The sequence below is a fragment of the Grammomys surdaster genome, unplaced genomic scaffold, assembly GCF_004785775.1.
Source record: "Grammomys surdaster isolate TR1022 unplaced genomic scaffold, NIH_TR_1.0 242, whole genome shotgun sequence".
NCBI lineage: Eukaryota > Metazoa > Chordata > Mammalia > Rodentia > Muridae > Grammomys > Grammomys surdaster.
In genome coordinates, this window is record NW_021604687.1 from 9,894,718 (window position 1) to 9,909,086 (window position 14,369).

Here is a 14,369-nt window from a genome sequence, read left to right on the forward strand (position 1 = left end):
GGCCTTGAATCTAAACAGTCTTTCCTGCCTTGGTCTCCCAAGTGATATATGTAGTACAATGTAGATACCTTTGTAGGAAGATGTAGATGCTAGTAAGTACTGTTGGAATTAACAAGGAAAAGAGAAGATACGAGGTAGCCTAATGGGAAGGTCTGAGTGAGGAGATCAATTGGAAGTCAGAATCAGTGTAGATTTTTTAAGCATCTTGCCTTTGTATGGGCAAGTAGGGAGTCAAAGGAAATTTTCTCCTAAAATTACCAATATAAGAGTAGAAAAAAATGCCATATCAGGTACCCCTTGTCACTGTCTTAAGCCAGCAGGTTGTTTTGTTGTTGTTGTTGTTGTTGGCTTGTTTGTTTTTTCGAGACTGACTGTATAGACCTGGGTGGCCTTAGGATTAATAAAGGTGTGCACCACTATGTGCTCTAGTCCCCAGATACTTTCACATCCAGTTCAAGAAAGAAGAATGCGTCTACAAACCCCAGTATCTACAAACACCAATATCATTAATCTGGGAAAATGATAAAGATTAGTATTGCCTAAATGCAGAGAGGCCAGGCACCTGGGCTAACAGGCCCAGTAGCAGCTCAGCAGTTGACACTGGGTGAAATGCTCAGTCCATTCTCAGGTTCTTGCATTGTAATCACAGACAGAATCTATTATTACAGAGTACCATTTATATCTATATCCAGAACTGCACCCTCCAACACTGTCCTCCAGTACATGCTTCAGTGATGTGCTGGAGATGACTGTGGTATAGTGGGGGGTGAATCTGAAAGTTAGGGGATATGAGATAGTCAGAACAGGCAGTAGTGAGGCCTAGGGTTCTGGTGAAGAGGAGTTCAAAATACATGTGAATTTTCAGTGGAGCCATTTGAAATGAATATGAGAATATCAACCTTGATAGGACTGAATGGATTGTGTCTGCTTTCTCTTCCTGGAGGAAACCTTTGCTTTGTATAGCTTGTTTAGTACTTGGTGGGAGCCATGGCTTGGAGCTGTCTCAGGTATTCATTTTTCCCTCAGCAGCACCCTTGGTCTGATGTAGAAGTGGAGTGTGGAGTAGCAGGACCATCTACAGAGAGAAATGGATGGAACAAACTGAGGGTAGCAGTTGGGAGAAAAAAAAAACATACCTTGTCTTGAGGAATTAGCCGTGATGGTACAGCAGAATTGCTTAATTAAGGAGAAAGTCTGAACAGTGTTGCTTGAGCCCTGCCTGTTTTCAGAGATCCTGACAGTGGCGAAATGGCTCACAATTTCATCCTGGAGGAGTCAGGGAAGCTGGTAACCCTGGCTTTCTAGTAACTGTGTGAATTTGTTCTTACAGGTTGCTGCAAAACTGTAGTGATGACAGTTTGAATGTTGCACTTCCAATGCGAATGCTTGAGGTGTTTTCATCTGAGAATACATACTTGCCTGTTTTACAAGATTCTAGCTATGTGGTGTCAGTGATTGAACAAATTTTGCACTACATGGTTCACAGTGGTAAGTGGGGAGGCAGACCTGTGGAGGTGGGCATCATTGTGGAGGCATGGCCAGGCTTGTGTGCTCTTGAGGAATGGTTCTACTCTGAACAAGACACTGTGATTGTCAGAACAGAAGCCGTGTGTGCCTGTGAGTGACAGCAGCCACTGAGTCCAGCATTTGTCTCAGCTTCTGGAAATGCAGAAGCCTTTTCACTGTCTCTACTTAATTATTCTTTGTTTTAGAAAAAACAAGAAAGTTCATCTGGTTAATCCTAAAAGGAGCTGGTTGTTGGTTGTTCTTGAAAGCCATAAGTTACTTTAAAAAAAAAAATGTAATAAAGATTGCTTTGTTAAAATACAAATACACACACATATAAACATACATATATAATATATACATATGTACACATATTCATACATACATTCTAGCTGATATAGATTAAAACTACACATTTTTACTGTTTGTTTAGCTTAGTAAATGTAAACAATCCAAAACTTGGCTTGTTAAGAAGAAAACTACTGATGCAGTAATAATTATAGTGCAATTTTATTGAGTTTGATTTTTCTAGGAAATAGATTGATGATGGCAGTGAGCTTGCGTGAACTGATGTGCTATATATGTCTAGTTCAGGTTAAGCATTGAAGAAAATTTTACTTTTCCTGTTTCCTAAAACTATTAGGAAGATAACCATGAGTTGTACCTTCTTTGAAATATTTCTAAAAAGAAAAAAATTATTTAAAATCTTACACCAAAACTGCTGCTTATGTTGTGTGCAGTTGCATAGATTTTTTTCAGTTGGTTTAATAAATTACTGTATGGTGTTACTGTTCGGTACATTTGAACTTTATACTCAGTGGTAAGTTCTGTAGACATGCCCTTGGTTACTGTGTCTAATATATACAAAGTTTTACTCCATTTTTCATAAAAATTAGTTCAGTTTTACAGTTTTCTCTCTTTGATTTTGATTTTTGAGACAGCCTTACGATTGCCACCCAGACATTAAAAAGTATAGCTAAGGGCTGGAGAGATGGCTCAGTGGGTAAGAGCACTGACTACACTTCCAGACGTCCTGAGTTCAATTCCCAGCAACCACATGGTGGCTCACAACCATCTGTAATGGGATCCAATGCACTCTTCTGGTGTGTCTGAAGACAGCTACAGTGTACTCATATACATAAAATAAATCTTAAAACTAAAAAAAAAAAAATGAAGTACAGTTAATTCACTTTAGTAGTTAACTAAGCAGTGAACATGGGAGTTAATGTGTCATTCTGGTCTCAGCAAATGAGTGTGGCTAGATATGGTGGCTTACCCGTTACCATAGCACTGGGGAGACTGAGGAAGGAGGATTGCTGTGACTTGACTGTCTCTTCCTCCTCTTTTTACCCATATAACCTTACAAAGACATTTTAAAAATGATGGTGACAGTTCTCAGTGAATAAAGGTACTTTCTGCCAAAAATCTATGATCTGAGTTTAGTTTCTGGGTTCAACAAGACAGGTTTTTTGTAGACTCTTTCTACATTGTCCCCCAGACCTCTCCAAAATAAATGTGCTTAAATTTTTTAAGTATTTCTCCATCATAATAAAAAGACATTTTCCCCTTTCTTTTAGGATACTATAAATCTCTCTACTTGTTGATTAATAGCAAGCTTCCATCAAGTATTGAATATTCTGATTTATCTCGAGTTCCTATAGCAAAAATTTTGCTGGAGAATGTCCTAAAACCATTGCACTTTACGTACAGCTCCTGTCCTGAAGGTGCAAGGTGGGTGAACAGAGACTGGATAGTCAGATGTTTTCTTTATTGATATGTCATGGTTCATAGTGTGTAGTGTACTTTTCTCTGTCTTGCCTGTGCCTCACATAAATTTTAATTCTGATGATCTGGTTATTTCCTGGTTTTTAGTACCTATCATAGAAAAAGAATTATCTTAATAGAAAAGATATAAATCAAATTCTAGCCTCTACTGAATGATTAGCTTTATTAATTTAGAATATAGATTATTTATGTAGAAAGGCATATGGGGAGATAGTGATTTTTAACCTGTGATGGATTTGATGGGTAGAATGTGTTGATTCTTTTGAAATCCCCTTTCTTTTTCAGACATCAAGTTTTCTCAGCCTTCACAGAAGAGTTTCTGGGAGCACCTTTTACCGATCAAATTTTTCATTTCGTCATTCCGGCTTTAGCAGATGCACAAACCGTGTTCCCTTATGAGCCCTTTCTGAATGCATTGTTGTTACTTGAGAGTCGAAGTTCAAAATGGAGTAGTGGAGTGCCATGGCTCTTCTATTTTGTTTTAACTGTTGGCGAGAATTATTTAGGTATGAAATATAAGATGTATCTCTCCTAACTCATATAAAGGCATCTGAGCAGATGAGTCATTTTAGCAGGAATTTAAAAAATGGTTAGAAGTCTTGAAAATTCAGGCTGTTCTTCTAGTTTACATGACACATTTCTGTGACCATGATGCAAGACATGGACTATCTCTTCAACCTTCAGAAGTTTGGTTCTGACACTGGCTGCTTGGAGAGAGGGACAGATACTAAAAGTTAAGACTGAGTCCCATGAAACTACCTGCACTTTAGACGCTGATGCACAAAATGGGTTGTTACCTGTGCTTCTTCTGACCAAGTAATAAAAATTGGGGCTCTACAACCCCTTCCTTCAGCCTAATAGTTTACTAGAGTGTGAAAGCATGTTGAGCATTATATTATACAGGTTACAACTGACAACTAGCAGTGAAGGTAGACTAGTCAAGATCTGAGGGGAGTCTATGGGGCTTGAACACTAATGCACGGGGCTCAGAACCTTGTTCTAGTTTTAGTAGCCCTTCTGAGCACCTCTCCATAGAAGCTGGGGCTCAGCCTAAAATTAAAAGTCCAGCATGTTCATCACTTTAACTGTCTAGGTAGTAGTCCCACCTTTAGGTTTTTTAAGCCGTCAGTAACTTCTAGCAAGAAATCAGTGAGTATTTTCCAGAAGGAGCTTACAGGAGTGACCAGAGATCCTGCTGGTGCTTTGGGTCTTAGGTTCCTGGAGGCAAAGATAAAATACATTGCATAATGTGCAGCAGTTTGAATTTGATTAAAACAGTGAGGCCTGTTCTCTGGATGAAGAAAGTGATGCCAAATGGTCTGAAGTAACATGCTGACTGTCTTTCAAAGGAGCACTCTCTGAAGATGGTCTACTGGTTTATCTGCGAGTGCTTCAGACCTTCCTCTCTCAGCTACCTGCTTCACCCCCCGGTGCAGACCATCCTGATAACAGCAGTGACTCTGAGGACGATAATGAGGAGACTGACCAACCCACTAGCCCTGTAAGCTACTGTACTAGACGTACTCTTCTAGCTTTTCAGTCTTAGTTCCGTAGCCAGGGGAGCAAGCCGCTCTGCTAAGCTAAACTGGTTGGCTCCAACCCCTTTACACCATATCTCTAAATCTAAGTCCAATCCAAAATCAACCTGAGTGGCTAGGAAGTAGCTTCTTCAGCATTGCTTGACCACCATCTGCTCCCTCTGAGAAGCTGAGGAAGTAACATTGTATACAGTCTATTTCCTGTCTATGCTAAGATGGAGGTATAGACTTTGTTACAGAAAGCTCTTCCTGTGGACAGATGCCAAGATTTAGGAACAAAAGCATATATAAGTTTCCTGCCTTACTGCTCTTTAATACTTGCAACTTGCGGTTTGTTTTGTTACTGTTTCCAATAGTCCACTTCAGGTCTTCCCATAGCACACAATAGCTTGGGGTCCAGGGTATCCTCTTAGATAGTTTTATGCTTTGATTCCTCTTTTCTTCCTCCTGTCTTGGAGATTATTCTTTCTACCTATATACATCACATTTAGATTGAGAACTTATTGTTCAATTATAAATGAGCCAAGAACCATTCATTACTGAGCCAGATTTTTTTTAGCCTGCCTTTGTTTGTTTGTTTGTTTGTATGTATGTGTTCTTTTGCCTACATGTCTGTCTGTGTGTCAAATGCATCCAGTGCCCTCAGAGGTCAAAAGCAGGCGTTCCATCCCCCGGGACTGAAGTTATAGATATTTGTGAGCCGTCACGTGGGCACTAGGAATTGAACCTAGGTCCTCTTGAAAGAACAGCCTGTCCTCTTAACAGACTTCTCTCTCTAGCCCCTTTTCAAATTTTTTTTTTAAAGACAGAATCTCGGTGTGTAGCTCTAGCTGACCTTGCACCGACAGACATCTCAAGTTTCTGCCTCCTAAGTCCTAGAATAACAGGTATGAGGTACCACACATAATTTTTTGGAGGGCTTAGGGGAAGGGTACAAGGTCTCACTGTATAGCTCTGGTTGTCTCTAAACTTCATAGAGATCCCCCTGATTTTGCCTCCCAGGTACTAGGATTAAAGGTCTGCACTATCATATGCCTGCTGAAGCTAGACTCTTAAATTCATTTATTTATTTTATAGGATTGGGGATTACACTCATGTCTTTGACTATACTAGGTAAATGCTCTACCTCTGAGCTACATCCCTAGCTCACCAGAGTCCTTTTTAATTCTTAATAATTTAAGTATATTTTGTTGACTCTAAAGAATTATGTGAGCCAGGCAGTGGTGGCACATGCCTTTAATCCCAGCACTTGTGAGGCAGAGGCAGGCGGATTTCTGAGTTCGAGGCTACCCTGGTCTACAGAGTGAGTTCCAGGACAGCCAGGGCTACTCAGAGAAACCCTGTCTCGAAAAACAAAACAAACAAACAAAGAAACAAAAAACAGAACAAAACAAAACAAAAAAAAAAGAACTATGTGGTGGGCCAGGCCTAGTGACCAAGGCCTAAGAATCCTTGCACTTATAAGACAGAAGTGGGCAGATCTCTGAGTTTGAGGCCAGCCTGGTTTACAAGAACAGTTCCAGGACAGCCAGAAATCCTGTCTTGAAAAGCAAAGCAAAAAACAAAAAGAACTACATGGTGGCAGTAGGACTAAGGAGGTAGTTTAGTCTCTTGCCTAGTATGCTCCAGGTCCTGGGTTTCATTCCTAGCAGTGTCCTCTCTTGGGGGAAAATGAAAATATAAAAAACAAAACCCACTTTGGAATAGGATAGATACACAATTATCATTTTACTGAATTGATAATTTAGGACAGTTTGTCAGTAGGAATCTTGTTGGGTCAAAACCATTGCGTTCATGTTTATTTTACTGCCTTTCTCCTCTTCTGATACTTAACTAGGTAGAACTTAATTTGATTGTAGGAGACGTTTCCAAAGTCAGACTTGGTTGATAAGCCAGGTGTGGTAGCTCACTACTATACTCTTGGGAAGCTGAGGCAGGAAGATAGTCAAATTTAAGACCACCCTGAGCTACCTAGTGAGTTTGAAAGCAGCATGAACTATGTCTCAACCCCTCTTTCACTCCACCACAAAAAAAAAAATCACCCTCAACTCTTTTGACTTTTAGGTTTCAGTATAGTCTGTTCACTTTACAGTTGGACTTGGTAAATAACTATAAATTGAATGTTCAAGTTTTGAAACAGTATAGTCAGCAGTACTATCATGGATGTACATGCATATACATTGGGAAAGTTAGTCAACCACATGCCATAGGTTTTATTCAGTAAATCAAACCTAGAGAAATGAAGATACCGAACACCGTTTATTATGTATTATTCATATCCTTTGAACTTTTTGTTTACTATCTCATAATGTAAAATAGAAATGTCATCAGAAGATAGTTTCACTGGGTTTTCTCTCTTAGTACAACTTCAATCTATGATATATGGAATGAATTTTTCTTAAGATGTAAATACTAAAAAAAAAATGCCACAATGTAGGCAAAGCTTGAGGATTCGTAATTGCTATATTACCATGCTAACAGAGTTGAAGCCTGATAGTGATTGTGTCTCTAGAGGCATTAGAGGTATGTTAGTGGCTGTGTTGGGAGGCTAATAGGATGTGGCTAATTTTTAGGTAAGGCTCTGTGTTTTCTCTTTAGAAAGATGTAAAGTGACAGATGACTGTTGGGTAGCCAAGTTGCAGCAGCACTCCACTCACTCAGACTCACTTTTCTGTTATCTTTAGGAGGATGGCAGGGTCTCGGCCCCATACATTACTGAAGAGTGTCTGAGAAAACTAGACACGAAGCAGCAGACCAACACCCTGCTGAACCTGGTGTGGAGGGACTCAGCCAGTGAGGAGGTCTTCACAAGGATGGCTTCTATCTGCCACACATTGATGGTGCAGCACCGAATGATGGTGCCCAAAGTCAGGCAGGTCTCTTGGGGTGATGTGCACAGGTTGGGGAGCGTGCCATCTCTCTGTGATCGTGGCGTGTGAACTGTGACCTGTTTGTTTTCTTATACAGTTATGAGGACATAGGATACTATACTTGCCAAATCTTTCATAAAAATGAGAGTCTGGTTTCTTTCTGGAGCCATTTATTGTGATATATCCTTCCTGGCGTGGTGTGAGATACAGTAGCAAATGAGTGCAGCTAGCTTTACCTGTAGCTTTACTCTTCCATACGGGTGCTTCCATACGAGTGCTTAGGCCTCGACACCAAATGTGTGTGCCAGAATGTTGAATTTCTTTTTAGACTTTTTTCACAGTGTAGTCCATGATACCTATGGCAAATTACTATAGTCAATTAAAAAAAAAACTAAGACAAATTTAAATTTAGCCTTTGGTAGTGGTGGTACCATATGTCTTTAATTCCAGCACTTGGCAGACAGAGTAGGTAGATTTCTGTGAATGTAAGGCCAGCCTGGTCTACACAGAGAAACCTTGTCTCAAAACAATGAGAAGAGGAGAAGAGGAGAGAAAAAACTTTCCATGTGATTTTTAGGAAAAAAAAAGTTAAGTTTTTAGATGGGTCCTGTCACCTGGGCTCTTTGCCATAGAAGCCATTCACTCCTTACTGTGGTCAGTTTTAGTAGAGTAGGTCTGAGACCCAAAAGCCCCTCACCTTGATTAGGATACAAACCTTGCTTTGGGTGGTAATTGTTGGACAAAGGCCTTGGTTGTGTTTAAAGGGTAAAGCAATTTTCTGTGTTGGGTCAGTTTTATGAGTGTAGCCTACTCCTTTGTACAGCTGCTGTTCTAGTACTTTTTATGTTTTAAATACAGGAAGGTTTTTAATTTTAAAGTAAAATTTAAATTTAGTTGTTTTTTTTTTTTTTGCAGCTCATGAAACAACAAATAGGGACTTCAAGTGCTTTCTGTCTTTCTTTTATTTTTGGGAGGTTTTTGGTGGTTGTTTTGTTTTTTGAGTATTTTCTATTCTCAGAGCTGGAATTGATGGCTTTAATTTTCATTTAGCATTGGTCATCAGGATTACAAAGGATATGGTGGTACTTTTTACACTGGTAGAGATTTCTGAGACAAGCATGGTTATGAAGAAAAGTGCTACAACTCTGTACTTAAGGACACAGTTCTGCAGAAAACAGGAGAAAAGGATTACTGTATTATTCTATGTTTATATAAAGAGATTGACTGTACCTGCAAAAGCTCAGGAAAGTAATAGCTAGCTGGAATGTTCTAGAGGTGGGGAGAACTCTAGTTTTATGTTAAGTTTTGCTATCAGGTCATCTATTTTCCTTTGAGACATGGGATTCTCTGTGTAGCCCTGGGCTGTCCTGAAACTTAATCTGTAGACAAGGCTGGCCTCAGTCTTACAGAGATCATCATGCCTCTGCCTCCTTAATGCTAGAATTAAAGGTGTGAGCCACCACTGTGGCCTTGCTATTTTGAAATTTGAATAAATACTATCTGACTAAATTATAAAGGTAGCAGAGGACCATTCTGTTCAGAGATCTGAAGTTAGTGAGGCAGTATCAGCAGAAACATGAGGTTCTTCAGCTTTCCCCTTCTAGCAGCACAGGACGGACCTATGGAAGTTTGTACAAGTGCTACACCGAGATGAGCTTCCTGGCCTTTGTTTGAATATCATTGCCCATCCAGTCTGCACAGCTGCTTCTCTTGATATATCCAGGTGGCCAACCAGGCTCCCCACCAGCTTACTCAAGTTTGCCTGCCTCACTTAACAAACTGTAGTCTTTTATAGGCCTAGTGTGTATTTCTTAAGGAGACATACAGGAAGTCTGCTTCTGAATCAAGCTAGTACCCAGACTAGAAAATGACTACAACCAGGCTAGCTTGATGTGTAAAATGAGCTGATTCAGGAGGGCTTACACAGCTTTGGACAGCTTTCTGGCAGTTATATTCACTAGTTACCAACCCAACCCATGTTCTTTTATAGCCCAACGTTAGTGCAGCACCCATTAGAGGGCAGAACCAAACCAGATCTAGAAGAGCTACATACTATTATGCAGTTATCCTTATTCTTAGTAAGTTCATTAAAGGTCTCGGTGAGTGCTATCTGGCATTGGGACCAAACCAGGTTTGGTTTTGCTCTGCTAAAGTCTAGCTCATTGCCTCAGTGTATAAGAACACTTGAACAGTGGCTTGCTGCATAATAGCATTGCTTTGGCTGGACTTACAAGGCTGTTCCCCCTACACTGTCCTGACCTCTTTTCCATGCTCTCCTGCATAGACACTGTACTTTCTTTTTGGTGGTAGTTTGTTTTTTAAATACTGGGAAGCTTCTCTTGCTTAGTTTCCCTCTGTTTTTACTATCATCTTTTTCTGTTTACCTTTATGGTTCTCCTTCAGCTGGTACTCTGGCTCTTAAATTTCTGTGTTTTATTTAATAACTATAGAGCTCAAAAATCTTGTTGAACTGCTAGAGCTATGTATTGTAACTATGCTGTCCACTAGGAATCCCACATCTCCCAGAAACTTGCTTTCTTCCTCATCCTAGTAAAAATAGGCTCATGGTTTACTTCGCTGTGCTCCAACATTGACCTACTCTCCCCTACACAGTGTAAGTACATAAGTAAACTCAAATTCTCAGTCATACTGGTCAGTTTGGCTGAGGATTACTGCACAGACAGCAGATTAGAGCAAGTCCTTACTCATAGGAAGCTCATTGGGCACATTTGTCCTAAGGGTTTTTTTGTGTTGTTGTTGTTGTTTTGTTTTTTGTTCTTTTGGGGTTTTTTTGTTTGTTTGTTTTTCAAGACAGGGTTTCTCCTTATAGCCTGTCCTGGAACTCACTCTGTAGACCAGGCTGGCCTCGAACTCAGAAATCCACCTGCCTCTGCCTCCCAAATGCTGGGATTAAAGGCGTGCGCCACCACCGCCTGGCCTGTCCTAAGGTTTAAGTTGGATGTATCTTCCTTAGTGAGCCCTATGCATGTTGAGTCAACATACTTTGTCAGAACTTAATTCTTTTAGGCCATCTTTTACCAAATAGATGGATTATCAAAAACAGAAATAGTTACATAGTCTGGTGTAAGGCTTACCTGGGGATCCTGTTTGTTTTCATGCCAGTTTCACAGTCTTTGTACTGTGGCCTTGCAGGGTCATCTTTTCTTCGAGCAGTTATCATTAACCGTCCTAACTTTACTTTTGCCTACAGAATGCTTTTCCCTAAACACCCTTAGTCACTGGCTTGCTTTCTTTGATCCTGTCACTCTGTGCACTTAATTTTATCTTTTGTTTATTGATATTTGTAAATCACATAGGTATGTGCTCTGTGTCTTCTCAACACTGTTAACACTCAACACTGCATGGTAATGACTGCTCTTTAGCTCTTGGGTTACAGGGTCATGTCTTGTCCTTTCATAATTTAGGACAAGTAGTTATACTGCTAACTACATTTTGTGTTTTCCTGTATATTCAGTATTAACTACTATTATATACTGTTATATACTATTATATACTGTTTGTGTGATTTATAAGTATTTCTGTAATACTGTAAAGAAAACAGTAAGGATATAGTTGGAGGCATTCTATTTCTTTGCCTATGATTTTGTGTCTTTTAAATTATATTGTTAGAATAATCAGTAGGTTTAGTGAACTTATTCTTTAAATTTTGCATTCTGTTTCATGAGTGAAGATCATAAATGTTTAATTTATTTTTGTTTTTGTTTTTTTTCCTGGTTTTTCGAGATAAATGTTTATTTTAGAGCTAATAAATTTTTAAACATTGTAACAATTCTATTTTAGGTTTATATAGAGTTTAAATTTCAAATAGTTTATTGTTAGACACAATAATTAATAGAAATAGGATTTTGTCAAAGTTAGCACTATAATAATGTATTGTGAGTTTTGAAACTACTAAGTATTCTTTAAACATTTAGGAGAATTAATCTCAAGACGTAATTTATTGCTGGTGTGGTAGCACATGCATATAGTGCTAGCACTGGAGAGGCCAAGGCAGGAGAATCAAGAATTCAAGACTACCATCCTTTGGCTCTATGAGACCATGCCTTCAATATAAAAAGAGTAGGAAAAGAACATAAGTAAATTTGAAGAATTGTACACCAGAGTCATTTTTGATTGCCACCCCCTTTAAAGTTTTTATTTAATGTTAACAAGTAGTAAAAGCTGGGAACATTGAATGGACAACATGCTAGGTGGTGAACACCACCTCTCTATTCAGCTAAAACGGGGCGGGGGTGGGGGGCTGGGTGTGTGTTGTGATTGATGTTTGAGACTCTGTCCTTTTATGATCCCCTCCTCTTGATTTATTTTTAAAATTATGTGGGGGAGGGGTACCCATGGAAGCCAGAAAAGGGTCTGACCCCTGGAGTTAGAGGTGGATGTAAGCCACCAATATAGGTGCTAGGATCTGAACTTAGGTCCTCTGCAAGCACTCTTAGCCTCTGAGCCATCTTTCAGCCCTTAGGGTTTTGTTCTCAAGCCAGGCTTGCAGCTTCTCTTGCAGCCCAGGTTGGCCTGGAACTCACAAAAATACTCTTTTCTCTACCTCCCAAGTACTCAGCTGTGAGTTGCCAAATTTGGTTGAGAAAGTATGTTTTTAGAGTCTACTAATTTTTTTTTTTTTTACTTCATTTATATGAGTACACTGTCACTGTCTTCAGACATACTGGGCATCGGATCTCATTGCAGATGGTTGCTGGGAATTGAACTCAGGACCTCTGGAAGAGCAGTTGGTGCTCTTAACCACTGAGCCACCTCTCCAGCCTGAGTCTACTAATCTTATAAAAAGAAAGCCAATTAGTTGAAAGGGAAACCATCTGTTCAGACAGGTTATGGGTTTGGTATTGAGTTGTCAATTAAACACAGCTGGGTATTTAAAGATAATATATATATTTAAGCTTCTGGTTTGTCTGTGAAGGTTTTCAGTAGGTTATTCAATATAAACTTTTAAAATTGTATATTATTTCTGAGGAGACTGGGAATTTGCATTATCTCAGAGGTGAATTATTACAAATCTTATTTTAATACCTCTTTACCAAGAAGTGATACTTTCAGCAGCAAAATGCAAAGTGTGGCATTTCCACCAAATGCAAGGATTGCAGATGTCATGCTATGTTTCTGAAATCTGTGAGTCTGCCCACAGAGGTTTCTCAAGAGGCCAGAGATGCCTTGGGTATAAGCCATGTCCCTTCTGTATTCACCTCCCTGCTTTCATATGTCCCAGTAGCACTGACCTCAGTTTGTAAAATTGTTGTTCTTCTCTAATTAACTTACAGGGTTGTTACAATGAATATTGTATGAGATAATCTGTCTCAGTACATATAAAGAATAGGTCACTTCTTTACCTCTTGGAAATAAATCCCTAAACTAGATTACCTTTAGTAATTTAATTAAAATGTCTAGTTTGTTTTATTATTGCCCATTGAATAAATACAAGAATTTCAAAGTTAACCTTAAATATAACTTGAACTATGTAGCCGTTAAAATGGTGTTTCAGAAAGATGTTAATCTAAGTACCATTGCCATAAAATGATGTTCAGGAAGAACATGTAGTATAAAAGTATACACAGGTGTATGTAACAGAGCAGGGTATTAGGTCTGATTATTTCTGAGTGGACGAAGTAATGCTTTATCCTTGTTCTGTCTTGACTTTATTTTTTTCTTTCCAGATAAAGCTGAAATGAAACATGCATTTTGAAAACATAAAATTGCTGGGCAGTGGTGGTGCATGCCTTTAGTCTCAGCACTTGGGAGGCAGGCGGATTTCTGAGTTTGAGATCAGCCTAGTCTACAGAGTGAGTTCCAGGACAGCCAGAGATACACAGAGAAACCCTGTCTTGGAGAAAGAGTTGGGGGGGGGAGAACATAGAATTACTAACTTTTTAAATTCTTAGTTTCTTAAATTCTTGATTGAATCAATTTTTGATTGAATAGAAAACACAAAAATATTGCCCATTAGGATGTTTTCATGTAGAAAGTTTGTGAGGTTTTTTTTTTTCCTTTTGCTTACTTATTTATTTGGGGATATTGGTATCTGTATACCATGTAGTGCTTGTGAAAGAAGACAGATAACTCTATGACAAAGAGTTAGATCTCTCCTTCCACCATCAAGGTCCTAGGATTTAAACTCATGTTGTCAAGTTTGGTGGCAAGTGATTTTACCTACTGAGCCATCTCACTAGCCCTTTGGAAAGCATATGATAACCATTTTAAACATCTCAGATACAAGATGTGTATTAATTCCTAATTTAGCTCTAATTTTCAACAGTATGAATTTTTTCTTTTTCTTATTTGGAGACACAGTCTCATACTGTAGTTCAGACTTTCTTAGAACTCATTGTGTAGCTTAGACTGGTATCATCAAACTTGATGTCAGGCCTTCTACCTCAATGTTAAAATTATAGGCAGAAGCTACCATACCCAACCTCTTTTTTAAATTTATCTTTTCCATTTAGTATAGTCTATTAAAGTGGCTTTTTGAGGATAATAATGCCAAGAGACAGTGTATTTAAAGGTTTAATTAGTCTCATAGATTTTTTAATTTGTTACGTTGTTTGTTTTGAGACAGGGTATTACTATGTAGCCCTAGCTGGCCTAGAACTTTCTATGTAGACCAGCCTGTCCTCCAACTTTCAGAGACCCACTTGCTTCC

General features: G+C 39.0%; 1 protein-coding gene across 1 annotated transcript in view; it reads left to right on the forward strand.

Annotated features, from left to right (window-relative positions):
• The window catches only part of Ube3c (ubiquitin protein ligase E3C), a 101,862-nt gene that overhangs the window by 31,934 nt on the left and 55,559 nt on the right, over positions 1-14,369 (forward strand). The window contains exons 6-10 of the mRNA XM_028774739.1: positions 1,331-1,488; positions 3,084-3,237; positions 3,577-3,797; positions 4,641-4,792; positions 7,514-7,701. Coding sequence (XP_028630572.1) covers positions 1,331-1,488; positions 3,084-3,237; positions 3,577-3,797; positions 4,641-4,792; positions 7,514-7,701 — 873 coding nt within the window. The remainder of the gene's footprint in view (positions 1-1,330; positions 1,489-3,083; positions 3,238-3,576; positions 3,798-4,640; positions 4,793-7,513; positions 7,702-14,369) is intronic.